At 37.8% G+C, this 27,832-nt stretch overlaps 1 protein-coding gene across 1 annotated transcript in view; it reads left to right on the forward strand.

The window, feature by feature from the left end:
- The window catches only part of LOC126354817 (COP9 signalosome complex subunit 7a), a 31,642-nt gene extending 4,480 nt beyond the window's left edge, over positions 1-27,162 (forward strand). Inside the window, exons 3-6 of the mRNA XM_050004756.1 lie at positions 4,879-5,043; positions 5,116-5,203; positions 15,549-15,769; positions 26,672-27,162. Coding sequence (XP_049860713.1) covers positions 4,879-5,043; positions 5,116-5,203; positions 15,549-15,769; positions 26,672-26,836 — 639 coding nt within the window. The 3' untranslated portion in view covers positions 26,837-27,162. The remainder of the gene's footprint in view (positions 1-4,878; positions 5,044-5,115; positions 5,204-15,548; positions 15,770-26,671) is intronic.
- Positions 27,163-27,832: the final 670 nt, after the last annotated feature.

Raw genomic sequence — 27,832 nt, forward strand, 5'->3', positions numbered from 1 at the left:
CTATTAAATTGAATTATTAAAATTGGAAAATCTAAATGCTATTACACTAATTATTGATAAGATCTGTGTATTATGAAACAGAAACATGCTATTAATGGATGACTTTTGTTAACTCCACCATCTACATCTACCAATGTCCATTGTTTGTTCATGACACACATTAATTTAAGCACCAGTTTGAGATAGGAGCTATCAGCAACATGGCGGTAGCCAAGAATCTTTCAAAAAACATGCCAGAAAATGAAAAAGAACGGTTTGCTGAAATAATGAAAAAGCACATAACTACTATTGAATATAAAAAGCACAAGGTCAACATGCTAAATAGGAAAAACAGTGCTTAGGAAAATATACACATTGAATGCAATGCAGAAGCTCTTACACAAAGATCATGAACTGTTTAAAGTAATTTGGAAGGTTTGAAACCCAAAACGAAGAAAATGAAAGCTAAATGTAATCAAGAACAATTACCAACTGGCAGTGGAGTAGGTGAGACGAAGATCGACAAGATAAGCCAAATGGTTGTTGACATGAACCCAAAAGTTTTCAAGGGTATACCTGGAGTTGACAGTGACACATCTGATGATAAATGTGATACTTTCAAGCAACTTCGAAGCTGATAACTCTCTGAAGGTAGCAATGAAACTCCTGAAGGTGGAGCTTCATCCCATAGTCATGAACTTTGTCCTGCATTCTGTGGTGGGAGATGGGCCCAGCAAAAGAGAGAGAGAATATGTGATTGTAGTGAAGAACCGAGAGTTGTTGAAAACAGCATATAAGCTTCATTCCTTAAAAAAATGTGTTTAATATGAGAGGAACACAATGCAAAAATGTTATTAATAGAAATACAAAGAGAAATCATGGAAGAAGAACATAACCTTAAAATGGAAATTATGACTTAAGTTCAAGAACGTAATGGAGCAAATTCCAGGTTCCAGTTCTTCAGCCAGCGTGCTCGAGAAATTTGGATTTTAGTGAACAAATAAGAAAATATTCCTCTTTTATTTCCTTCATATTTTTTCAAATGGTTAATATGTTCTTGTTTGTTGTATGGCATAATATTTGTGTTTATCTTTTCAGCATTGGTAATAATTTTTGTTAATATCATATTCTAATATTTATCTGACTTTGCACTACTATAAAATAAGTCTTTTTTCAGAAATAACCGAAACAATATATGTCTTTGTACCCTTAATTAAGAAATGGAATTAGAATGTTAATCTCCTAGCAAAATAAATAAATAAATACATACACGTAAGTATAAGGAGCCACTTTCCACTGCAGTAGTGACAATCCAGTGGCTTATTTATTCATTTAGAAAGGAAAAGTCTTTATGCCAACTTCTGATTTTACCAGCAACTAGGTACAATTTTAATTAAAGTACTTAATTATAATAGACCTTGTGAAAGCTTGGCCTGCAGCATCTGCTTCTGGCTGAAATGCATATTGTTTGATGTCATTCACCTCCACAGCATCAGGGTGAAACACATTTCTAACTTCTATTCCAAAGTTCTGTGGAACTGCAGCAGCCACAACAACATTAACTTGCTTAGTTGATTTAAATTTTGTTGTTTTAATGAGAATTTGAAAATGTTTCTTCCAAACACCGAACGCTCACTCTATTGCACATCTGGTAGCAATATGGGCTCTATCGTAGCTCCTGTGTTGGCTCAGAACACGGGCATCATAAGATGTTTGGAGAGAGCATATCCACTATCTCCAACAAGCAATCCATCATATTGTCCATTATCAAATTCGGCAGCAATTCTTCTGTTGTCCCAAATGCATGCATCATTCATGGACCCCTGCCAGTGGATTACCACATTCAATATCTTCATATTGGCATCTCAGATGATTTGTGTATTGATAGAAAAGAAATTAATGAGGTTTTTGTATAGTTCTGCTTGTGCTCGAGGAGGACATGAGTATATTTACACAATCTTAAGGCCTCTATGACATTTGGGAATCCACCAGTTTGATATAATTCTGTTGTGTTCATTGATATATTTTCTTGGCTCTGTGGCATGGATACGTACAGTGGCTTTAAGGCAATTAAACTGTTTGATCACACTATTAAAAGCTCTTCCAATTGTAATACAATGGATATTAATGAGCTCCCCTCCTATGATTTGATAAGTACCTGTGCGGAGGAAGATTCCCAGTGCACGAAGAAGTTGCAGCGCTAAAAAGCATGTTTCCTGTCAGAATTATGCTGCAGTAACGACTCCAGCATACCAAGCAGCAACTGAAAAGATTACATTCAAAACTCGAACTTCTCTTTGAAATCACTGTCACTATACATCAAAAATGGGTGTCTTCTCTCCATTACAACCCTCATTCTTGGGGTGTTCCTCTCTACCTCCATCTCCATATTTTCTTTGTAGTCCAGGTAATCTATAAAATTCGATACTTCAAGCCCAGAACTAAAAGAGCACTTTACTGCTGCTACTGCCTATGAGTAAATTTTGGCCTTAATTCCTCCTAACGTTACTAATATAGTAGCGTACTCTTCAGTGGTGCTCTCCACCAGTAATAGAGTAAATAAATTTACTTAGGAAGTAAATGAAAAATTTTCTCCTTTAGTTCAGTACTATCGACTGGAAGTGTCTCTTAGTAACTTACTGCTCTAGTTTCACTCACTCCTAGTTGATGCTTGTCACTCTTATTGTAGATAAATAAAGGGACTAGGATACAGGTTTTGCAATTTGTTGGGTTATTTATCAATTCCTGTATTCTGAAATGCTAATTTTGTGCAATGGGAATACTACTGCTTGTTGCTAAGCTTTGACCATTTTTGGATTAATAAAAGTGTAGAATCAAATGTTTCTAACCTTTTTTGTAATTTTATTATGAGATAGTGCCTTGTGCCTGTGATTTTGTCAAAGCCAAATGTTAAAGTAAAACACTAGCTTCATTTCAGTTATGATTATATCTCCCACATGTACGTACATACTCCACAAACAGAGCAGAACAAGGCACTCCCCATTGTCCCACTTCCATGGAGCCATGGGAAGAACAGTTGCTTAAATCTGTGTGTCTGAACTGTAGTTAGTCGACTTTTGTCTTTGTGTTCCCTACAGGAGGAATGCATAGTATGTTGTAGTGTAATGAGATTCTTCATGCAGTAGTGGTCCTTGATACTTGTTATGTGGGCTTTTGTGAGTTATGTGGCATCTTGGCATCTTATATTAAACGGCCTGCCAGGTAAAGCTTTTTCAGCATCTGTGGCGCGCGCGTGTGCACGCACACGCACACGCACACACACACACACACACACACACACACACACACACACACACACACACACACACACACACAGTGACCATATGTGCTGCCCTTATTTCTGTACATTCAGTGCCCACTGTCTCAAACACAAAAGCAGTATTCTAGGATGAGTTGCATTAGTTTTTTGTAAGAATTCACCTTTGTTGAAGGATTGCATTTTCCCGTATCCTACCAATGAATAGAAGTCTCTGTTCTTTCGCTGCATTGCTGTATTTATAGCTGAGCCATTGTGATTTCTATTCATATCCCCACAAATTGTTACACAAACATATTTGTATATTCTATGGTTTTATGTTTTTGAGCATACTGTTCATATTATACAAGTAACTTCTTATTTGACTTAACAAAAATTTCTCTATACGTATTTGTACCCATTTTGCACTCTAGTAGTAGTCAAATTTTCATTCCTCCCTCTCCTCAGATGATTCAACTCAGGACCATGAGCCAGTTTCAGTTCCTTATTCACTCTGTTCTTTTTTTTTTCTTTCTTTTTTTTCCCCTCCCACTGTGCGTTCTTCCTGTCTTCTGACCAATATTTTTTTTTTTTTACTCTCTCACCTTGGAATCTTTTTGTAGTAAATTTCTTCCCTAAACCCTTCTGTCAGTTGTTTCTTTAACTTTTTGTATTTTTTTCTAAACCCTTTCTTACTTTATCGATCCACTTTGTTGACTTCTTATTCCACAAATGCTTGAAGATCTTTATAAATAAAATAGAAAGAAACTTCCACATGGGAAAAATATATTAAAAACAAAGATTCCAAGACTTACCAAGCGGGAAAGCGCCGGTAGATAGGCACAATAAATAAAACACACAAATACACACACAGAATTTCGAGCTTTCACAACCGGCGGCTGCTTCGTCAGGAAAGAGGGAAGGAAAAGGAAAGATGAAAGGATGTGGGTTTTTCCTTCCCTCTTTCCTGACGAAGCAGCCGCCGGTTGCAAAAGCTCGAAATTCTGTGTGTGTGTTTGTGTGTTTTATTTATTGTGCCTATCTACCGGCGCTTTCCCGCTTGGTAAAAACTGGTCTTCTTTTTCTCATTATTTGCAATATGTTATGATAAATTTCATCATTACTATGTAATTTCACTCTTCTCAGCTTTCTCTTTCTAGTATTCCTAATTTATCTAAATTATATTTTAACTCTAGACATTTGCATGTATATATTTGATAATTTTAACATCCCATTTTTAGTTTTATTGTGCTTCACAAGTAACAAACTCTCACAGGCACACTGAAGCGATCTCTCTCTCTCTCTCTCTCTCTCTCCTCTCTCTCTCTCTCTCCCCCCCCCCCCCCCCCCCACCACACACACACACACACACACACACACACACACACACACACACACACACACACACACACACACACAATAGTTCATGTATCTCGGCACCATCCATCTGTTTACCTTGGGCGCTGTCAAGATATTTTGAGGTTTGTTTTGTCTAAACACTCAGTTGTGTTTTTTTTAACTTTCTTGTCTATTTTAAAAGCCATGCATTTCATAGAACGCAATATTGGTAAGTTTTGTAATAAAATATTCTGTGAAGAACTTTGAAACATTAATGTTTCATATTACTCATTTGTTATTTACAGTTAGAAAGTGGCCCTCATGCACCCTATTACCGAGCATTGCATTTATTTGCATATGGAACTTACAAACAATATCTAGAAAATAAAGCTCAGCTCCTGGAATTGACACCTTTGCAGAAAAAGAAATTGCAACATCTAACAATAGTTACACTTGCCACAAAGTCAAAGGTAATTGGAATGTAGTTGGAATTACATTTTCTAATTAAATGATAGATATATTAATTTTTACTTTGTTTTTAGTGTATTCCCTATTCAGTATTACTACAAGAACTGGATATGAAGAACGTGCGAGATTTGGAAGATCTCATCATTGAAGCCATTTATGCTGGTAAGTTTCTTGTTTGGAAATACTGCAATGGTTGTTGTGTATTGTACCACTGTGTTACTAAAAAAGTGAATAATGTATAATATCTAATTGTTTAAGGAATCACCAACATTTTTACTGTTTTTATCTAATATTAAAAGCCAATGGAGGAGGGGTATCACATCAGCTGATGTATAATGCCAACTTCAAACATTTCCTCCTGATTTTGCAATATTAAGCACTTGATTGATGTTATCTTTGATGTTGCAAACTGTTTAGTGGAAATCTGAAATGTCTTCTTCATACTGAAACATATGTTTATTATGATCATCATCTGCTGCAGCAGCAGGAATTTTTCACCTTCTGCTGTCAAAGGCCTCTTCATTTATCACAATCATTCTCACACATCTACTTACATACTCTGCGAGCCACCGTATGGTACCCTGTACCATTACTTGTCATTTCCTTTCCTGTTCGTCACAAATAGAGATAGGAAAAATGACTGTCTGTATGCCTCCTTATGAACTCTGATTTCTCGAATCTTATCTTCATGGTACTTACTTGCAATATATGTTGGCGGCAGTAGAATCATTTGGCAGTCAGCTTCAAATGCCGGTTCTCTACATTTTCTCAACAGTGTTTCTCGAAAAGAATGTTGCCTTTCCCCCAGGAGTCCCATTTGCATTCTCAAAGCATCTTTGTAACCCCTACATGTTGTTCAAACATACGAGTAACAAATCTAGCAGCTCACCTCTGAATTGCTTTGTCTTCCTTCAATTTGACCTGGTACAGATCCAAAACACTTGAGCAGTACTAAAAAAAACATTGCACCAGTGTCCTATATGCAGCTTCCTCTACAGGTAAACCACTCTTACCTGCAATTCTCCCAATAAACTGAAGTAGACGATTTGCTTTCCGTACCACTGGTCTCACATGCTCATCCCATTTTATATTGCTCTGCTGTGTTATTCACAGATGTTTAAAGGACTTGACTGTGTTGATCAGGGTGCTAATAATACTGTAGCCAAACAGTACAGGTTTGTTCTTCCTACACATTCTCATTAACTTACATTCTTCCACATTTAGAGTTAGCCGCCATATCACACCAACAAGAAATTTCATCTAAGGTGTGTTGTATCTTCCTACAGTCACTCAATTCCAACACCTTAATGACCACCACAGATTGCTGCCCACCCTGTGTGCCAAATCACTCACGTACATAGAGAATATCAGCAGCCCTATCACACTTCCCTGGGGCACTCCTGATGATAACCTTGTCTCTGAAGAACATTCACTGTCAAGGACAAGTTATTGGGTTCTGTTACTTAGAAGTCTTCGAGCCACTCACCTGTGAACTTACTGTAACAGCCCAGCCTGCTATGGGGGAGCATGTCTAATGCTAAGTATGTTGTACTTACTTCCTAATGTCATTTATCTCTCTTAAATTAAGATAAACAGTTCAGTCATTTGTTATTAGTAGAATAAAGTAGTGCAGTTTTTAATGTGTGTGTTGACAAAGAATACATAAACTAGTGGAAGTATAGATTTTCATTTGCAACACCACCTCTTCAATCTTTGTACTCTCAGTGCAAACAGCTTAATAATTTGATCTTGTAGTGTTCTCAACAGCAACTTTGTCAGCATACCAAGCATATGCTCTGCCAGAACTTCTTGTTCTATAACTGGAGATGAATCACATTTCACCATGTATACATGTCTTACATCAATGTGTTTGGTTCTGCCACTGTAACCACTTGTTTTTGGCACCTTTCTTGTCACTGAGAAGTTTATTTAGGCCATTTTCAGGGAATGGAGAAACTTCAATAGCTATCCTTTGCTGCCAGAGAGCCTATTGACAAGCTGAAGTAAGGGCCATGTAATCAGCTTCAGTTATTGATAGAGCTACTGTCAGCTGTTTCTTTTTCGTGGCAAGTCGGCATCACTGTACCCAGTTATGTTGTAATTCTATTTATTAAAAAATTAATTTTAAAGTCTTTAGCTCCTTTCAAGTGTTGTATGATTCTTTTATAATTGGTTACCAGTGAGCCATGCCTAAATTTTTGCTGAAGCAAATTACAACAACAGTTGAATATATTGGTCAGTTCTTGTTTCCTTTTGTGCATGCATTAAACTGCTCACAGCTTCTCTGTAGGGAAGTTAGTTAGTCAGTTAGATTACTTGTTCCATGGATCATGAACACGATTCTTTCGTAATGATGTGGAACGTGTCAAAGTACACAAGATTCATTTATCCCAAATAATCATTGTTAGTCTTATATACGGTACAATTGTTAATGCTTACTGCATTTCTTTGGCCTATGTTTAAAAATTCATCTATGGAGTAGAAGGAGTTGTCATTCAGGAATTCCCTTAACTTACTTTTGAATGTCGATTGGTTGTCTGTCAGACTTTTGATATTGTTTGGCAATTGACCAAAAATCTTTGTGGCAGTATAATTCACCCCCTTTTGTGCCAATGTCAAATTCAATGAATGGTAGTGAAGGTCACCCTGTCTCCTAGTATTGTAGCTGTGGACTGTGCTATTAATTCTGAAGTGATCTGGGTTACTAACAACAAATTTCATTAGGCTGTATATATATTGTGAAGCTACTGGCAATATCCCTAATTCTTTAAATAATTGTCTACAAGATGATCTTGGATGAGCCCCAGACATTATTCTGATAACACGTTTTTGTGCAATAAATACCTTCTTTCTTAGTGATGAATTGCCCCAAAAAATGATTCCGTAAGAAAGCAACGAATGAAAATATGCATGGTAAGCTAACTTACTGATGTGCTTGTCTCCAAAATTTGCAATGACACTAATAGCATAGGTAGCTGAGCTCAATCGTTTCAGTAGATTGTCAATGTGGTTCTTCCAGTTTAAATTTTGATCAATACAGACACCCAGAAATTTTGAACAATCTGTTTTAGCTAAAGATTTTCCCCCACACTCTATATTTATTTCCGGTGTTATGCCTTTCCCTGTACTGAACTGTATGTACAGTGTTTTTTCAAAGTTCAATGAAAGTCCATTTGCGGAAAACCACCTAGTAACTCTTTGTAAAACATTATTTGCATTTTCCTCAGCTGATTCTTGCTTTTTAGGCTTGATTACAATACTTGTGTCATCTGCAAAGAGAACCAAGTTTGCATCTTCATGAATATAATTAGGCAAGTCATTAACATACATTAAAAACAATAAAGGCCCCAAGACAGAACCCTGTGGTACCCCATTCTTGATACATCCCCAGTCTGAATAATCTGCTGCCCTTTGTGTACTATGTGGGTTTACTGTTTCAACCTTCTGCATTCTACCAGTTAAATATGAAGTGAACCATCTGTGTACTGAACCATTCATTCCATAGTACTTCAGCTTATCTAAGAGGATTTCATGATCCACACAATCAAAAGCCTTAGAGAGATCACAGAAAATCCCAATTGGTGATGTTGTACTATCCAGAGCATTTAAAATTTGATCAGTGAAAGCTTGTATAGCATTATCTGTTGAAACGCCTTTCTGAAAACCGAACTGACATTTTGTTAGAACGTTATTCCCACTAATGTGTAAAGTTACTCTTGAGTACATTACTTTTTCAAACACTTTTGAGAAGGATGTCAGAAGTGAAATAGGACGATAATTGTTGACGTCTGTCTTGTCACATTTTTTTATACAAGGGTTTAACTGTGGCATATTTCAATCTGTCAGGAAATATTCCCTGATTCAATGAGCCATTACATATGTGGCTAAGAACTCGACTTATCAGGTGTGGACAAGATTTTAGTATTCTATTGGAGATACCATCAGTTCCATGTGAGTTTTTATTCTTAAGTGAATTTAATATTCTTAAGTGAATTTATTATTTTCTTAATTTCAGATGGTGAGGTGGGTAGGATTTCAATTTCATTTGTTTGCACTGGGAATGCCTCTTTCATATAGAGTTCTGCCCTATCTGGTGAGCAGCTGGTGCCTATATTTTCCACTACATTTATAAAATGATTATTAAAAATATTTTTAACCTGTGATTTTACATTTATAAGCTTTTCATTGTGCTTAACAGTAATACTGTTGTCCTGTGACCTTGGTTGCCCTGTTTCCTTTTTAACTATATTCCATATTGTTTTAACTTTGTCATCAGAGGTGCTAATCTCAGACTTGATACACATACTTCTGGATTTTTTTATAACTTTCCTTAATATATTACAACATTTCTTATAATGGTTGAGCTTTTCTTCATCTTGACTTATTCTAGTGTCTTGGTATAGTTCCCATTTCCAGCTACAAGAAATTTTAATCCCTTTAGTCAGCCATGGTTTTTTATCTAGTTTATTTGAATTATGATTCACTAATTTCTTAGGAAAACTGCTTTCAAATATACCCACAAGTTTATCATGGAATAAGTTAAATTTAACATTTGCATCAGGTTCCCGATAAACATCCTCCCAGTCTACCCTTTTCAAGCTTTCCTTAAATTGTTGAATTGTTATATGGTTAATTGGGCGTATTATTTTGTACGTTTTTTTCACATTACTGTATGGAGCAAAGTCATGAATTGAAAGTAGCTGTGCATCGTGATCAGAAAGCCCGTTCTTAATAGGATAGGTGCTTACTTCTTTTACTTTATCTTGGTCTATGAAAATGTTATCTATCAGGGTGCTACTGTCTTGTACAATACGAATAGGAAAATCAATGACTGATGTCAGATTGTAAGAGCAAAGTAATAGTTCAAGGTCGTTCTTCTTGCTTGAGTGTTTAAGAAAATCTACGTTAAAATCTCCACAAATGATACTGTGTTTTCCCTTTTCTGACAGATAACGCAGCAAGATATCTAGGTTTTTAAGAAACATTTGAAAATTTCCAAGTGGGGACCTATACACAGCCATAATTATGAATTTAACACTGTCCAATTTAAGCTCACAAGCGCATACTTCAATGTGCTGTTCTACACAGAATTTTGTGGTTTCTATGTTTTTAAAACTATGTTCCTCCTTAACATAAATGGCAGCTCCTCCTTTCTCCATATTGTCTCTACAAAAATAAGTTGCTAGTTTATACCCATTAATATTTACATTTTCCATTTGTGTAGTTATATGATGTTCAGACAGGCACAGTACATCAACTTCTGTTGTATTTTTAATATTCTCAAAACAAATTATTAGTTCGTCTATTTTGTTCCTCTACCTTTATTCGAACCATTTATTTTTTTACCTTTAAGAACTGCTTGTCTGGACATCTTGTTCAGCCTAAAAAAGGTGCCTCTATGCCCTTTCGGGTCACAGGGGTTTTGCCTTGAGTGCTAGTGGCCCCCTTTAGACGACCTACAATTAAATCAGCTAATCTATCCTTCCCTCGACTATTAAGGTGCAGGCCATGTCGAGTGTATCCCCATCTCCCAATGCTACCAACAGGCACTGTATAAATGTGTGTTTTTGCACCGTCCAGCAGCTACTCGCTCAACTCTCTGTTAACTTGCCACACAGAAGGGTTAACCGAGGGCTGATCGTAACGCTGCTATACCTCAACAAAACCCACATTCGTACATCCTGTTGCAGCTCCTATTTTATCCAGGTCACTCTTAATATCATAATTCCTATCCTTAGCCAGGCTGTTTCCTGCCCCACCTATTACTATCACCTCATCATTCTTGTCAAAGTCCCTACAGAGTGGACCTATGTCTTCTACCACCTGGCTAAGCCTAGCACTTGGCTTAAACAAACTCGTGACCTGGTAAGCTCTTCTCTCTCTGTCTTGGTGTACCCGTCATTTGTGGGGTAGTTTGATTGTTAAGCGGTCAATACTCCATTACAGTCCTTCATGTTGTATTTTTCTAGAATTTGTTGTGTGTAATGGTATGGATCCATTTGTAACAATCACATTTTGCAATGTCTTGTGATTCTGATGTCAAACAATTCATTTCTCGTAGCTCTCTCAGCTTAAATCGCTCTTTGAGTTCTTTTTAAGCTGCTCTTCTCTTGTGGGTTATTACTAAAAAAAAATCAACATTGATAACTTTATGTAACTTTACTTCCATTATTCTTCTTATAAACTTGTGGATATGGTGTAAAGTGCAGCTTTTAGGAGCACTTTCTCCTGTTTCATATTCCAGTTATGACCACATAGTTTAACTCACAAACTGTTTGAAGTCTCTAGATACACATATATTTAGTAGTTCCAGTGACAAAATAGATTTCTGAGATTCTGACACAAATCTGCTCTTCGAAATCGCCTTGTAGGAATGCGGAAGGCCCAAGTAGTGTATAACTAAAGTCTTCATAGTTGCTCCATTTAATTGTACTTTGTATTAAACGGAGTCCTCAAAGGTCCTTCTTACTTTTGAAAATACACTTTGTGTCTTTTGGCATTTTATCTACTGTAGAACAAATGTTTTTCGTGTCATATTTTTTGTATGTGAATGCAACATTTCTTTAATCACTGAAAGCCATTCGTTTGGTTGTTCACTTTACAAACTTTCTTCCAGTGATAATTAATCCATTACATGGGTTAAATAATTGTTTGAATTTTCTATGAGGTTGAGAATTTTTATTTCTCCTAGGTGAGTTTAATCCTTCTGAGTTGTTTTTATTGGATTAAAAGTATGAGATGTCACAGTTCTCATAAATAACAAGTTCTCAATCAACTCTTTGTGACTTGTTATGTTGAAGTTTCCATCTTTATCTGCGTGGTTTGGGAGACTTTCAAAGGTCTGTTTGTATTTGATTAGTCAGCTAAGCCCTATTTGCTTTAAATATCACATGTCTTGCCTTTATTAATTCGTTTTTAAGTATTCTTAGATGCCCAAGGTCTGGTTTCTTTCTGGTAAGTGCTTCTTCTGGTATGGTGCATTTTAAGGCTTTTGTAGGTGGTCTGTTAATATTCAGCTTCCTCTGGACAATATCTTTTTGATAATCCTACATCAAATAGTAAATGTATGTACTTTTTACGACTGGTGTTCTGTTGTACTTTCGTGTTACCCATTTTGTTCAATGTGCAAGATACTGTTGTTTGGTATCTTAATCCTTGATGAGATTACTTATCCTGGTTCGCATATTCCTTAGCATTGTCTGTGTGCTGCAAAATATATATTTTACTTCCTGTCCATTTTTCCACTAGTTTTTTTTTCAAATTTGTTATAGTTTAAAGTACTTTTTTTTCTAAGTGTGTTGAAATATATCTTTCTCAGATCCCAATTTACCTTGGTACCTTCAGTCAACACAAGTTGGAATGTATTAGTTCAAGAACTGTTCTCGACTTAGAATGCTGCAAGGGTAATTTTGTCTGTCTAACTTCTAGCATGCAACACATGGAGAGTCAATAGCTCCTGTATATTTACATAATGCCATTGGCCCTTTTGCAAGAGTTTCATTCTGAGAGGGTGAAGTGTCCTAAGCCTTCAAGTGAAAAGTTCACATCATTTGGTAGTAATACTGACTTTCCTTTAACAGAACTATTTGGTTCATCCACTTTGTATACGGCCATTATCAAGTGATGCTGCTGCAAAATAGACTCTTGTCTGTATCATAAATGTGACAGCCTCATTTATCATAGGTGATTAAGTGTCCCATTTTCACTGTCTTACAGAAAGTTTCTTTTTAGTTAACATGTATTCTGTATTTTTTGGAAAACTGGTCCTGGCAACCCAATTTAGGGAAATACAAATAAATTTTTTCATTTGTTGCCTAAATGTGAAATTTTGACGTCTTCATTTGAGGATGCTGGGCTCTTGGCAGATGTTTTGTCATTTACTGCTTACTAGGAAAAATGACAAGGCGTAAGGATATGGTAATAATAAACTCAAAATAACATTTCAAAATTATTATTGTATTTCAGTAAGTAACATTTACAAAAGTCTTAACCCAAAAATTCTTCAAAACTGAAATTTCATGAAGGCCTGATACGACATTTGGGAGAGTTTTCTGTACAGAGCATAACATTAAACTTCCCACAATGTTCTCAGCTTTGCTTTGCAGTTCTCATACTGACAGTGTCTTTGCTTTCTATGCTTCTGGATGACATGCAGCTTCTGGTCATACTATATTACTGGTACATTACTCCTGGAAGGTAGATGAGTTTTGGTGGCTTTTCCTTAACTGACCTGATTTCAACTGACCTGGTATGTTCTCATTATCTGCCTTCTGAATTAGTTCATCTCTTGGAAGCCAAATATACATTCACAAGTCATGTTTACTATACTGATAAAAAGGCATCAGTATCACTTTTTACCATGCACTGCAATGGTATGTTTCTCTTTTAGCCAGTCATGAAGATCAACATTTCCCATGAAATACTTGTATGTATTCAATGCATGTGATTGTGGTAACTGTGGCCTTGTCAGTTTGGGATGAATTCCAACACTGGACTTAGATGGTAGGAAGCACAGTGTCGAAATTAATTGCTAGTGTAACGCAGTTATTGTCATTCCATTTTTTGACCAAAACTGCCTTCTTTCTGTCAAATCTGAACTCAAAATATCCCTTTCTTTTCTTTTTCAAAACATTATCTGGTGATAGGGGCATGCCCTTTTTTTATAGTTCCACTTCCACGGAATCCCAGTTCCTTCAGTTGGACGAGCAGGCCATGACTAGTAAAGTAATTGCCAAAACATACTTTATAAGTGCTCGGCTCATCAATAATGGACAACATTTTCAAAACTATTTTGGAAACCAATGGTAGATTTGCGTTGTAATCATTACATGGGCCTCCCTGCAACACAGTAAGAAATTGTACAGTAGCCATCAGTAACACATATGGCCCAAAGTGTATATCCAAAGCGTATGGATGTCAATCTAATAAACTGCTTTATGGGGTGATGTCCGTAGTACCTCACAATCAATTCACCAACGCCGGATTTTTCTGAAACCAGAGCCTCTGCTAATGATTTTATTTTGAAAGATCCTTGTTTTCAGTGGCTTTTTGTGTTCTTATTGAAATATATTGCAGTTTTCAGTTCAAGATACCGTTTATGACTCATTGTACCATTCACTACTTTAACACCTAGACCATCATCCTCAGACCAGTAACCTCTTTCAGTAGACAATTTATGATAGCATGTAAAGATAAAGAACCCAACAAGTACACGAATTTCATTGTGTAAAACCGAATTATTTATTTTGTTTTTACACTTGCTAGTGTATTTTTCAGTTTCCACTACAATCATGCTTACAACTTCTTCGGAAAAGAGTTCAAAAACCTGCATGGGAGTGAGACCGTGCAACTTTCCTTTCAGTTCATGTGACAGACAAGTAGCTTTCATCCCTAAACCGGGAAATGAATATTTCGGACCCTGATTACACCATTTAATTTCCTATTTTGGACCCTTTTAGGAATGTCTTTGTTGTCTCTCTCAAATGATAGTTCAGTATTACTTTTAATTAGGCTTACATATGGATTTCCTAACAAGTCATCTTCAATATTTTTGCCATTGATCTGCTCATCTACATCTGGAGGTAGAGTTACTAAGTCTGCTTCTATTTCTTCAGAAAATAAGTATTCTAGTGCCTCTTCAGCAGTTTGTTTCATTGTGAGCCGTGGCTAAGAAACTGAAAAGCCCGAAAAGCATAACATTTACCATGGAAATGCCAAGTGCCCTCAAACAAGGACAGCAAGTTTTCATGCACCGGGACAGAAAATATAAGCAACTATTTTCACCTTCATAAGTACCAAACAGTATCACAGTAGTGAATTACACATCAGCCAGAAAATGGAAGTGATACTTGTCTTAGATGTTGCCACAAAAATAAATATAGAAATGATCAGCAGGCACTGCAAAAATGCTCGCATTTTGTTAAGTCTTCAACTGAATAACTGTAGCAGAGAGGCAACAATGGTACCAATTGTTGATGGAAAGCTTACTTTACAAGAACAAAAACCTAGTGTTTGAATGGAGTAACAAACATTGTAATAATGGCGGGAACATGGATTATCATCACTCGAGGACAACGGGCGCTAATGGGTTAAAGTTCTCTTAACCCATGAGCATTGGCTTGCACTAACCATGTAGCCCAGTCAGTAAAATATATGCTTTCCACTCATCTTTCACTTCAAAGCTTAACAACATAACGGAACACGATAGATAGTCACTTGTCCAGGCATCACAATTTGACTATGTAAGCGTTACATGGAGCACCACAGTATTATTTAATCATTGTTGAACGCATGTAGTATGTCCTCAACATTTCAGCTGCCCCCAAAGTTGTGGTGAATTTTTTGTATGGCTGATGCAGTCATTTTAAGCAGTGATCTGTCAAATAATTTTTACTACAGCTTCTCTGAAGAAATGATCCTTATTAAAATTTTCACATACTTGGCCAACTGTATGTAAATTAGAATGATTTTGTTGTGTTATAAATAATTTTGTTATTCCACCATACAGATATTATTCATGGGAAACTTGATCTGAAAAATAGCCAACTAGAAGTAGACTATGCAATTGGAAGAGACATCCAGCCTGCTGATCTCGGATCAATCGTCTCAACTCTACAAGAATGGTGCGACTCTTGTGAAACTGTGCTATCATGTGTAGAGATGCAAATCAATCGTGCAAACTCAGAGAAGAATCGTCGGCTGAAACATAAGGAAGCTGTTGAGCAAGAGGTTTGTTTGCTTATGTAATTTATACTATTGTGCCATTTTGTTTCAGTAGATTTAAAATAAGAAGACTTAAGTTCAATGTACTTGATTTTGGTTTTGTTCAGTTTTCATAAATCACACCAAAGATAAGCAGAATATGGAATGTGAATGCTGAGAGAGATCCTGTGTTCTTCGAACAGAACCTAGATGGTCACTCCTGCCAGTGGTATTGAGTGTAGTTCCTGTGTTTCCTGGCTCTCACTTGTGTCCAACTAATATACATTATGGGAACTGGTTAGGAAGGCAGGTTGTTTTCATTCTAATTGGATAGGAAACCACTTTCTAGTGTACATTGGGCTGTATAAGTGGACAAAACACAGTTGTTTAGTTTTTCTTAATTTTTCTGTTTTTGTAGTCCTCAGAATTAATACCACTCTCTTTTGCCCTCTTTTATTCATGATAATTTTTATATTATTTTGCATAAATGCTAGTACACAATGTATAAACGATTAGAATCTACTGCACTGGAGGAAGTATAGAGTACCACAGTAATAGTAGTAATAATAATAAAGATATCAGGCATTTGTATTCACTTTATATCCTACATGGGGTTACACTTGTATATCACTGTGATATACTAATGTATGTGCAATGTGCATAACTGAAGGCAATGAGGTTTTTTACATTCATGGGATGGTTAGAAATCCATGATTACTATCTTTGAATATGGTGTGTACTTGATGTGACTGCTTTAAATCTGTTTTGGATGGGCTTTTGGTAAGATCAACATACAAATAGTTTTGATAGTTCAGCACTAAAATGCAAAGAGTGCACTGGCCACAGCTTCTGAGTGATGTGTTTGTTGACACTTTCCCAGTATTCCACCAATAAACCAAAGTCTGCCACCAGCTGTACCCTGACGGAGGCTGTGTGATAATTCCATTTCATATCCGTACAAAGTATTGCATCCAAGTATTAGTATGAGTTGTCTGATTACTACAGTTATGTGTTGAGGCTATAGTCATAGGGTACAATGTTTTTTTTTTTTTTTTTCATTTTGTGAAGTGCACAGTTCTACATTTTTGAATATTTAAAACAAATTGCCAGTCTGTGCACCACTTTGAAATCTTACCAATTTCTAACTGAATATTTATGGAGCTTCTTTCCGACAGTACTTCATTATAGGTAACTGCATCATCTGCGAGAAGTCTGAGGCTACTGTTAATATTGTCTGCATTGTCATTAATGTACAACATGAACAGCAAGGGTCCCAACAAACTTCCCTGGAGCACACCCGAAGTTACTTCTACATCTTATGATGACTCTCCATCCAAGCTAACATGCTGTATTGTCCCTACCTAAAAGTCTTCAATCTGTTCACAAATATCACTTGATACCCCATATGATTGCACTTTTGACAGTAGGGTGGATGTGGCAATGAGTTAAATACTGTTCAGAAATAAAAAAAACACTACAATTTTTATATTTATTTTTTATTTTTAGTGCATGGAGGTCATTCTGTTCAAGATACTTCTTTATGTTTGAGATCAGAATACATTCTAAGATTCTACGACAAATTTAGGTTGGGGACATTGGATGGTAGTTTTGTTGACCACTTCTGCCACCCTTCTTGTAGATGCATGTGACCTGTGCTTTTTTCCAAGAACTGGGCACGTTTTTTTGTTTGAGTTTTCTAAGACAGGTCATAGTTACAAAGGAGCTAACTCAGTTGCAAATTCAGTATAGAATCTGATGGATTCCATCAGGACCTGGAGCTTTGTTCAGTTTTCATGATTTCAAGTGTTTCTCAACACCGCTGAAACTAATACTTTTCAGTGATATGAATATTAAATTGGGGCAGTTCTCCTGGGTTTTCCCTCATACATGAACATTTGAAAACAGAGTTAAGCATTTCAGCTTTTGCCTTGCTACGCTCCGTTTTATGTCCTGTCTCATCCGCTAGGGACTGGACACTTAAGTTTGGTGCCACTAACAGCTTTCACATACGACCAGAATTTCTTTAGGTTTTGTGAAAGATCATTTGACAAAATTATGCTATGGTAGTTACTGAAGGCATTGTACATAGCTTTCTTGACAGCTAAACATGTTTCTTTCAACACCTGTCTATAACCCTACACTTTGTTTTACACCTTTTATGCAGTAATCTGTTTCCTTAGAAGTTTCTGTACAGTGACTGTATACCATGGACATTCCTTGCCATTATGAACCGTTCTACTGGGTACATATCTATCCTATGCATGGTCTACTGCTCTTTTAAACTTGAGCCACAGTTCCATTCGTCAACATGATCCTGCCCTGTGCTGAAAGTCTCAGGTTCCTCATTGAGATATGATACAACTGAAGCTCTATTTAGTTTACCTTGTTTTAATTGACCTTTGTACTTTGGTAGTCATTGTTGCTACAACCGGAATGGTCACTAGTACAGTACAAGTTTCAGTGTGGACATTCTCAAAGAGGTGAAGACTACTTGTTGCCATTAGCTCTAATATATTTCAATCATGAGTGAGGTTTCAAACTATCTGTTGTGGGTAGTTTGCAGATAAGGCATTTAGTAATGTTTCACAGGCTGTCTTATCACATCACCACTAACAAAACTGTGTTTCCCAATTGATTGTTGGATGTTTAGTCTCACCAATGATTACATTATGATCGGAGAACTTACGTACACATAAACTGAGATTTTTTCTAAAGTTTTGGGTTACATTAGGAGACGGATCTGGCAGGCGATAGAAGGATCCAGTTATTTTATGCCCACCCCTGATACTGAATCTTACCCAAACAATAACACATGCATCTTCAATTTCTGTCTCAGTGGTTTTGAGTTCCTTGTTTACTCGACAAATACTCCCTTAATTTCCCATGTGCCTATCCTTTCAATATAAACTTAAATTTTCTGCAAAATTCCCACTGTTATCAATTTCAGAATGCAAAAACTATAGATGAGTTGCATTCTTCCCCCTATTTATGTTCTCTAATGGACTATTGGCAAGAGCTAATGAATCCCTGATGATGTGTGTTGGACATTATTCACTTGATTATGTTCACATATCTTTCATTGTAGGAAAGGGAAGGTTTATTGTGGTTTTGAACTTAAGAAAGCTACACTTACATTTGATTAACTGTATTGTGACTGACTTGTTTTGTTCTGAGAGTGAATCGTTATGCTACAGATCCCAGAAAATGAATTGCTGAGACAGTAAATCAGCTGTACTCAACAGTATCAGTCTCAACATCTATTCCTCCTGGTTCTTTAATATCTGAGAAATGGCCCCTGTGTTAATAACATGTTTTGTGAAAACAACTGAGCAGAACAGCATTTATTATTAACAATGAATCATTTTCTATAGCAGGTGTGTTCACCAATTTGCTCAATGAGCTGGCACACAATGGAGAGGAACCTGAGTGATTTTTCGGTATGGCCTCAATGCTCCATTTCCTGAGAGATCTGCAACCATCCAATGTTTGATGTCAGTGGCTTTATTTAATAACATTTGTTTTGTTCACTTTTCTTGATATTTACTGAATGGATCTATAGTCAGTTCCATTCAACAGTGCTACAACAGTGTTCATTGAACTCTGTCTCCTTGTATGTGGATGGGTGCAGAGAGAGAGCATTAATTTCCCTCCAAGCTACTAGAATGACCTTAGCAACTGAACTTCAAACTTTTGTAGTCATCTTCTTTTACAACAACACAATCTTGTAAAATAAGTGGACATACAGGTCATCTTAAACTTACATAGCCTATGCCAAAGCAAGAAAAGAGGTATCTCTTTACATAAGCCAACTTGCTAGGCGTTTATCACAGCATCCGTTGAAGTCATGTCCTTCTCTCTTTTTCTCTTGTCTTTTTTTTTTTTTTTTGTTCTATGGAGATTTGTGGGTTGTTTCATGGTGGCTCATTAATGCAGTTCATGGGAAATTAGCTTTAAAAGGCTGTTGTGTTGATGAGAAATGACAGTAAAGTGAAAATTACATCTCTCTTAATATTCTGATGAAGCAAAGAACATGGGGCAGCTATGAAACATGACATTTCTTACAACTGATGCAGCCTTATGATTACCTTTTAGGACGAAATTTAAATTGACATAAACCTCTATTTCAAGATCATTTTATTCAAATGTTAAACATAAAATACTGGATGTCAATGAATATTAATTATTTTGCTATTCACTGAAGCCTGAATGTTAGGTATCACTTTCTGAGAACTGCGGATTCAAAAATAAGATAGTAAGTGAAATTCTGTCAGTGAGCTTCCATAGGTGGTTTTTTTCTTATTATTGTGGAGAAAAAGTTACCCATACAAGCATGGACATAATCATAGTTATGGGCTTGTAGTCATGTAAATTTATGTTAAGGAACATTCTTACAAAATTCTAAAATATTAATTTTGTGTTCTCCTCCCTTCAACCCCCACAAACCAACCAACTAATTTTGCTATGAAACTTACCATACAAATGCCTGACTGTGCATAAAAGTTCTAACTGTAGCTCATTTTCCACATTGTTAACAAGTGAAAAGGGAAGTCAGATGATGTCAGACTTTTCATAATCCTGGAAATATACTCCTGGAGAAAATAAACGATACATCCAGCCATACATACATACATACAACAATATTGTGAAAAGGATATATTGGTTCACACCATAAGGTTGAAATGTTAAGTTGCAGGCAGGCACAATGAAAAGACTGTTACACGTTGAGCTTTTTTCCAAAGCCTTCGTCAGCAAGGAAGCGCACATTCACACAGGCAAGCACATTTGACTCTATCTGTGTGTTCTCCAAACTGAATGCAACTGTCAGACTACAGGAAGAGGAAGAGAAGTGAGCGCTTCCTGCCGGAATGTTTAGGGATTATATGGTGGCAAGACAAGGCTGCCAGGCCTGCTGTTGGGAGGCTGTGATGGAGAGAGGGGGTGGGGGGGGGGGGGGTTGGAGAGTGGAAAGGGGAAGGAGCAGAGAAGGGGAAAAGAACATTGGATGCATCAGCAGAGAGCAGTGTAGAGTTGAGGCTAAAAGGGCATGAATTAGGAGAAGGTGATTGGATAGAGGTAGTGGAAACTGTTGGGTGGAGGGTGTGTGAACAGTAGGTAACCATAGGTTGAGGCTAGGATAATTTCAGCATTGGAGAATATGTTGTAAGGGTAACTCTCATCTGTGCAGTTCAGAAAAGCTGGTGGTGGAGGGGAGAATCTATAGATAAATGCATACATTCCAAGATCACTGACCCTGTACACCATATGCCAACCTTGTGTTTCTATTGGACAAGTTTTTTCAATAATAACACTGGTTCCCCTCACTGCATTATAGGCTTAAAGTTTGGTCTTAATGTGCAGATTTTTTGACGACTTCATCTGCTTGAGACTGAAATAAGTTTTGGACTTGTTGACAATGTGCTGAATAATTTCTTGTTTGTATGCCTGTTGAATCAAGGGTGTTGGTATTTAAAATTTTCTGCTCGTGGCATTTTCTTTGTTCTTACCTGCGGTGGGGTGCTATTAGGGGCTTCGTTGGATATTTCTATCATTAACATTTCAGTCTTCTCCGTATTAATCTCCAGTCCAATCTTAAATGTCATTCTTTGCTAAGTCCCCATAGTGTCTGCCATCCTTGCACACCACTATGGCCTCAATGTCATTTGCAAATCCCATAAAAATGCTCTGGTCTGGTTCAGGTTCATTGATGATATCTTCATAAACTGCACTCAGTGCCAAAACACCCTATCTTCGTTCGTTCAAGTAGCAACACCATTTCTCCCTTCCACTTCATCTGATCCTCTTCAATGCAGTGTGTCACCTTCTTAGATGTGAACCATCTCCTCTGTGATCTCACCATCCACACCTCTGTCCGCATTAAACCCTCCAGCCACCAACAGTAGCTGTACTTGGAAAGCTGCCATCCGTTGTGCATCAAAAAATCAATCCCATATTGCCTGGCCACCCAGGGACAACATATCTGCAGTGACAAGAACTCCTTTTCCCAGCTCCTTTACAGACAACCACTATCCCCACACACCTTCAATCCTACCACCACACCAAAGAGCCAACTACAAAAGAGTGCCTCCTTTGTCACCCAATATCAACGTGGACTGGAACAACTGAACCACATACATCGTCAGGGCTTTGACTGTTTATCATCATGCACTAAAATGTGGGACATCCTATGCAAGGTCCCTCCCACCTCTCCTAAAGTGATGCTTCATCATGCACCCAATCTCTGCTACATCCTAGTCCATCCCTATATCATTCCCAAACCCAACCCCTCGCCAAAGGGATTGTATCCCTGTGGAAGACCCAGGTGCAAGACCCACTCAATCCGATCTTACCACATCAAAGGCTGGACCGCCTGTGAAAGCAGTCATGTCGTATGGCAGCTCTGCTGTAAACGTTGTACAACTTTTTATATTGGGATGACTGTCAACCAGCTGTCCACCAGGATGAATGACAACTGCCAGACTTCGACCAAGAGCAGAGTAGACCACTCAGTGTCACAACATTTAGTTGAACAAAGAATGCTAAATTTCAATGACTGCTTCACAACCTGGGCCATCTATATCCTCCCCTCCACCACCAGCTTTTCTGAACTGCACAGATGGAAGTTATCCTTGCAACACATTGTCTGTTACTGATATTATCCTGACCTCAACCTGCTGTCCCCACACCCTCCACATGACAGTTTCTGCTACCTCTGTACTGTTGCCTCCTCCCTTTTCATGTCTCTCACGTTCGTTGTGTGGCACCCTATGCCAGTGCACCCACCCATCCTTTCCCCTTCCCTGCTCCTCTCCTTTTCTGCTCTCCATCCCCCCCCCCCCAACACACACCCCACCTCCATATGCTATCCCCTCCAGGGGAGTGAGTTCATGTGTAGTGCACACGGGATCCCGAGCAATTTCAGCTCATTCTTCCTTCGCTGGCTGCATTTCCTTCACCGTGCTCCTCCCACCCCATCCTTGCTCCTTCTCTGTTGCCCTCTCCTTCCACTCTCTCAATGTTCTGATTTATGTTGACATGGCTGTCCATTGGTTTTCTGTGTTCCTTGCAGTTTTGTTCATCTTGCCTGTTTGCTTTCATCCTTTGTGGCATTTTGGTCCCCCGCATTGGAGTTTGACCCCTACTTCTAAATTTCATGTTTTAGTGAGAGTCATTTGGGGAAGAATTCCCTCCCTAGTGTCTATAGTATTGATTCCTCTTGCCCTTGCTTCCCTTCTTCCTTCCCCGCTTTAGCCCCCCCCCCCCCCCCTCAACCCCACTAGGTCACCAACATGTGTAGTCAATCTGTGTGGTGGGGTTGTGAAGTATCCATATGACTGAGTCTGTGACAACACAGGCATCACACTACTCATATGTGAGATTTTGCCATCCCTCGTATGCCAAGGAGTGGCTGCTTGTCATCCTGGAGCATCGGAACTTCCAGCAGCAGCGGCTGCTGTGTTGGGTGGCAATGGCTGTGGCTGGGTGGCACCCGTGGAGAGAGCCCCTAATAGGCGTGGGTGAGACCGGAGTGGATGCTCCAGCGACAGGCATCAATTGGAAAAGTGTCGGGGAGTGTAGCGACAAAGGTAGTTCTAAGAAGATCACTGTCAGGGCGAACATCAGTCATCAGGAGTTGGAGTATGCAGGACTGATGACTCACTTCTGGACTAGGAGGACATAAGACTGAGACTCTGTTCTCTTAAGGAGGGATCAGTGTCGCAGAAGAAGCTGAGTAGCACAGTCACCATGGTGTAGTGGTTATGATACTAGGCTGTTGCATGGAGGGCTGTTAGTTCAATACTCACCTGAACTGTAAAATTTTAATTTCTATACTCGGTTCGAGTACATTCAAGAAGTATCCACAAATGCCAGGAATCATTGTACTGGAATATTCTGTAACTGTATGTATACCGTATGTGTTCTGACCAGAGGCAGTTCGCTCTGCGCTCTTGTATGTGCAAGTGCTGAATAAACCTTTGTTAAGTGAAGTTAGTGTTCGTCATTCATCTAATTACACCTTCTTCTACATGACAATATAGTACACTGTTCCGTGCTGTACTGCTGATAGTGTTGAGTATCATCTGAGTGATCTCCAGGAGCTATCTAGTGAGTTGCCAGTGATCATGCATTCGGCAGTGTTACCTATGTGGCATAAATTCTCCCATGCCAATAAGTTAGTTGATGTATCAAGAAGGTGACAGCCTGGAAGATGCTGTAGCAGACCATAAAATGAAGAAAGAAAGAAAAACAAATCTGCTCTTAGGATAGGGTATAGTACGTCCGCCACAGTGAATTGTCACATAATGTGTTAAACAACTATATGTATTGATTGGAGAACCATTGGTAGCATGGAGGCAACGGTCGTCACTGCAGTGGAGAGGTAGTTGAGAAAATGAGTACACCAGTATGTTGTAATGTATGTGTACTAGAAAATGCAATTTTGCTGAAAGTTCAGTGAGACAGTTGACAGCTGCTATCTGGGAAGTCAGTTGCCATTATTAACAACTTGGGGACCCGTTACCCATCTCCCCTGGGGAATGGCATTGGTGAGCTTTTGAGCCAAACCGTCTATGGCACCAACATATCCTTTCAGCTGAAGGAAAATGTCGATATTTCTTTGGTGAGTGTTGGCACTATGACAAGCAGCTGGAATGTTGTATATGAAGAGTGGCAGTGTGTGTGGTAAGCTCAGCGATTTGTACTTGAAATGAGGCCAGAGAACTGTCTGATAATGGAAATATGACTATGACACAAGTGGACAGATACATCTCAGCAACATGGTTCACGGTTGTGCTAGGACCCTGAGGTCACTTGTGCATACAGTGAGTATTTTCTGTGGATAAGGCAGTAAGTGTTTTAGAGAACGTTTTCATTGACAGCATTGCTTCCTAGGGCCTATAAACAGAGCAATTGAGAAGGGGCGTGATCCCTGTGCGGAGTGACTTTTCCAGTTGTTGGGCTTTAGACTAAAATGAGCAACTGGTCACGACTTTTTTTACTGGCAGTGTATATGTTGTCACTTGGTGGTAAGGCAAAAATATCTTGGACTTATATGACCATGTCCTCATTAAGAGTAGCAACAACATAACAATATTTGGTTTTGTCCAAAATTATATGGGTTAACACAAACTGGCTTTGGAATTATGTGAACCACACAGCAGTATTCTCTTGCCAGAAGGTGGAGATTTGACTCTTCCACAGCTCACGAGTGCATTCGTAAGAACATTGATAGTTGGCACCAGATTTTGCAGTAGTAGATTTTCGCACATCTAGCCTTCAATGTGTCACAGCTTGAAGCATCAGTAGTTGTCAAAAATGTTGTGTTTTAGTATAAATACTTTATTGACTGTGTTTTAATATACATGTGAGAATGTGAAGAAGAGATCCCATAAAATATCACAAAGTCAGTGAACAAAAATGAAGTCAACGAGTAAACGAACAGGTTGCAGTTCATAAGGAAATAAGTGTCTTTATTACACTTCAGGCTTATAAGCTCAGTTTGGGGCAATGATGGGCTCCTGGTGACATGAGTCTGGATAAATTTCATATACACCTATATGTGTCCTCATACATGCTATCTCACAATGAGTCTTATGTATAACACAGCACAAATACCTAGTTCAGAGTGATAAGTTATGCGTGGAATGGGACGATATTGTTGGTTTCACATTATACACATGCACACCATGTCTTTAGCAGCATGAGGTTTGCGATTTAGTACCAAATCCATTGACACGTTTACTTTTACCTTGCAGTATGGAGTTAGCTTTGCATGAAGTAATGACCTTACAACTTTAGTCCTATTTCCTACTACTTCATGATGTTTTCTCTGCCTAAAATACAAAATAAAGAAAATCTGTACACAGAAACAGAAAAATAAGTCTCAACAGCTACATTGTTGGCTGTGGTTGTCTGTGGCTGTCTGTGCGAATGGTGACCTGAGGTAACAGAGCGATGTCTTGGGTCATTAGCTTTCTTCTTACTTCATTTGAGAATAGTTCCAGGTGTTAATACCTCCTGTGTATGAACTCAAATTAGTTTTAAATTTACGTTCATGGTTATCGCACAACATGTATATGGGGGTTAGCTCCACTTTGGAAGTACGGTATTAGATTTTTATGATATTTTCAATCAGTTTAGAATTTCTGGAGTCTGATGAACACATCTGACAGCAACTAAACACTCCTAAAATTCTGTGGATATTATTTGAACAGCTTTTTATACCTGTATTAATCTTGTTCTGCTAAGGGAAACATATAGTGTGTCAATAGTGGTCGAGGATCATGGGTTTTTAAGTGATCTGATTTGTAGATGTTACACTTTCTCAGGATTCCTTCTGTGAATTTTGGGCCTTCTGCTTTTCTGTCATCTAGATACTGTCATTTAGGATGGTGAACTTAAAATATTTGACAAGTGTCTAATTCCAATGACTTGTCGGCAACAATGTAGACAACCAGTATAGAATCTGCTTCTGCAGTGATTTATGTCTCTAATTATACTTGCAGCCTCAGATTTCTTTGTGTGTTTGTTTCATTTGGAAAATAGCTGCTAGTTACTAAAAAATAACTACACAAAAACAAAATGTTCATAATTCAACAACAAAACAGTTACAGTAAAAGTAGCATATCAGCTTTGGTCACTTGGTGTACACTCCTTTCTTTGTCTTACAAGACACCAAATTTTTTATTTTGCCCCCCTCCGTAGCATCTGTGTCTCTGCTGCATTTGCATTACGGGAATGCTTCATTGTAGGATGGAATCCAGTTTATGTGCATACTTGTACCTGACAAAATAAGCAATTTGTGTGATCTCCATTATTTTTACTGTAGTTTCTTCTTACTTCCTGTCAATGCAAACTGCAGCATTGTGCTTGACAACTGTAGTACAAACGCCTTGTATGGCATTTATTACATGTGTCTTTCCTTTTTTCCAGATTGTCAATATCAAAAAAACATTGAAGACTCAAACTCAAGACACTGATGAGGCGATGGCAACAGATACCCGTGAAACGGCATCGCAGACAGGAGACAAAGGGAAAAAACCTTTCAAAGGCAAAGGAATTCGTAGCAGTTCTGGGAAATTTTGGCAAAAATCCTGAAGTGTGAAAGTTTATTATGTGACTAGACATCAGAGTTCTACCAAATAGGGATTGTTGCCTTCATTGTGCCTCATCGAGGGATTGTGAGACTGAAGTGATAAAAGAAACTGGACTTTGAACTGCAAGCCATGTAAATGTCTGTCGTGTTGATTAATAAGTCCTTAATTATCATTTACGTTATTAAAATTTTTATTTTTTGATTGCAGCTGTTTAGTGAAATGACTGTTTCTTAGAAGCTGTTGCCTTCTAAGATATTTGTGAAAAGCATTGTTCATTTATAAGCACTGTGCTCACAAGGTGTGAATATAATTCCTCACACATTTGAATGATCCATTTTGTTCCTTAATTTGAATAAGACATGTGTATATATAACAGTTCTTAATGAAATTTAATTGCTTATTTATAGTTTTTGAAAAGAGTATAATTTAATTTTCTATAATCTTGCTTTTCAATGTGGCAGGATTTTACCCATTTAAGTACCCAACTACGTATAGTATTGACAGATGACTTGTATTTAGTAAATGTCAATTTCTTGGTGATCGAGGCTTGAAAGAAAAGTTTACACTATCTTTTATTTTCTGTGAGATTATGTATCTTTCTGTCTGAGATGAATGAGTAAGTAAATTGGATTATGATGTGCTCGACTTGCATTTATCATAATTCAATTTTCACTTATGCTAAAGCCACCCTTTTGAGTTTTCCATTGTTTCCTTGTATCCTGCGTGTATGAAGAGTTCCAGAAAGGCTGCAACTTAATCTCATATCACCTTGTTTCTGTCAGAGAGCATGCCACATTTTCAAGTTTCTCTATCAGATGAACTTGAAAGGCCACCAAGTGTCTGTAATTTTACTTGAAGTGTAGTATGATTTCAACTTTGTGTTCATCACTCATTTCATTGTTCATATATAAGTCCTTCATTGTCTGCATTAGTGTTTGCAGATAATCCATATCCTGTGCTGGTAATCTGTGTAGAAAGTTGCAGAGTGTGATCATAA

Source organism: Schistocerca gregaria, chromosome 3, assembly GCF_023897955.1.
Source record: "Schistocerca gregaria isolate iqSchGreg1 chromosome 3, iqSchGreg1.2, whole genome shotgun sequence".
NCBI classification, from domain to species: domain Eukaryota; kingdom Metazoa; phylum Arthropoda; class Insecta; order Orthoptera; family Acrididae; genus Schistocerca; species Schistocerca gregaria.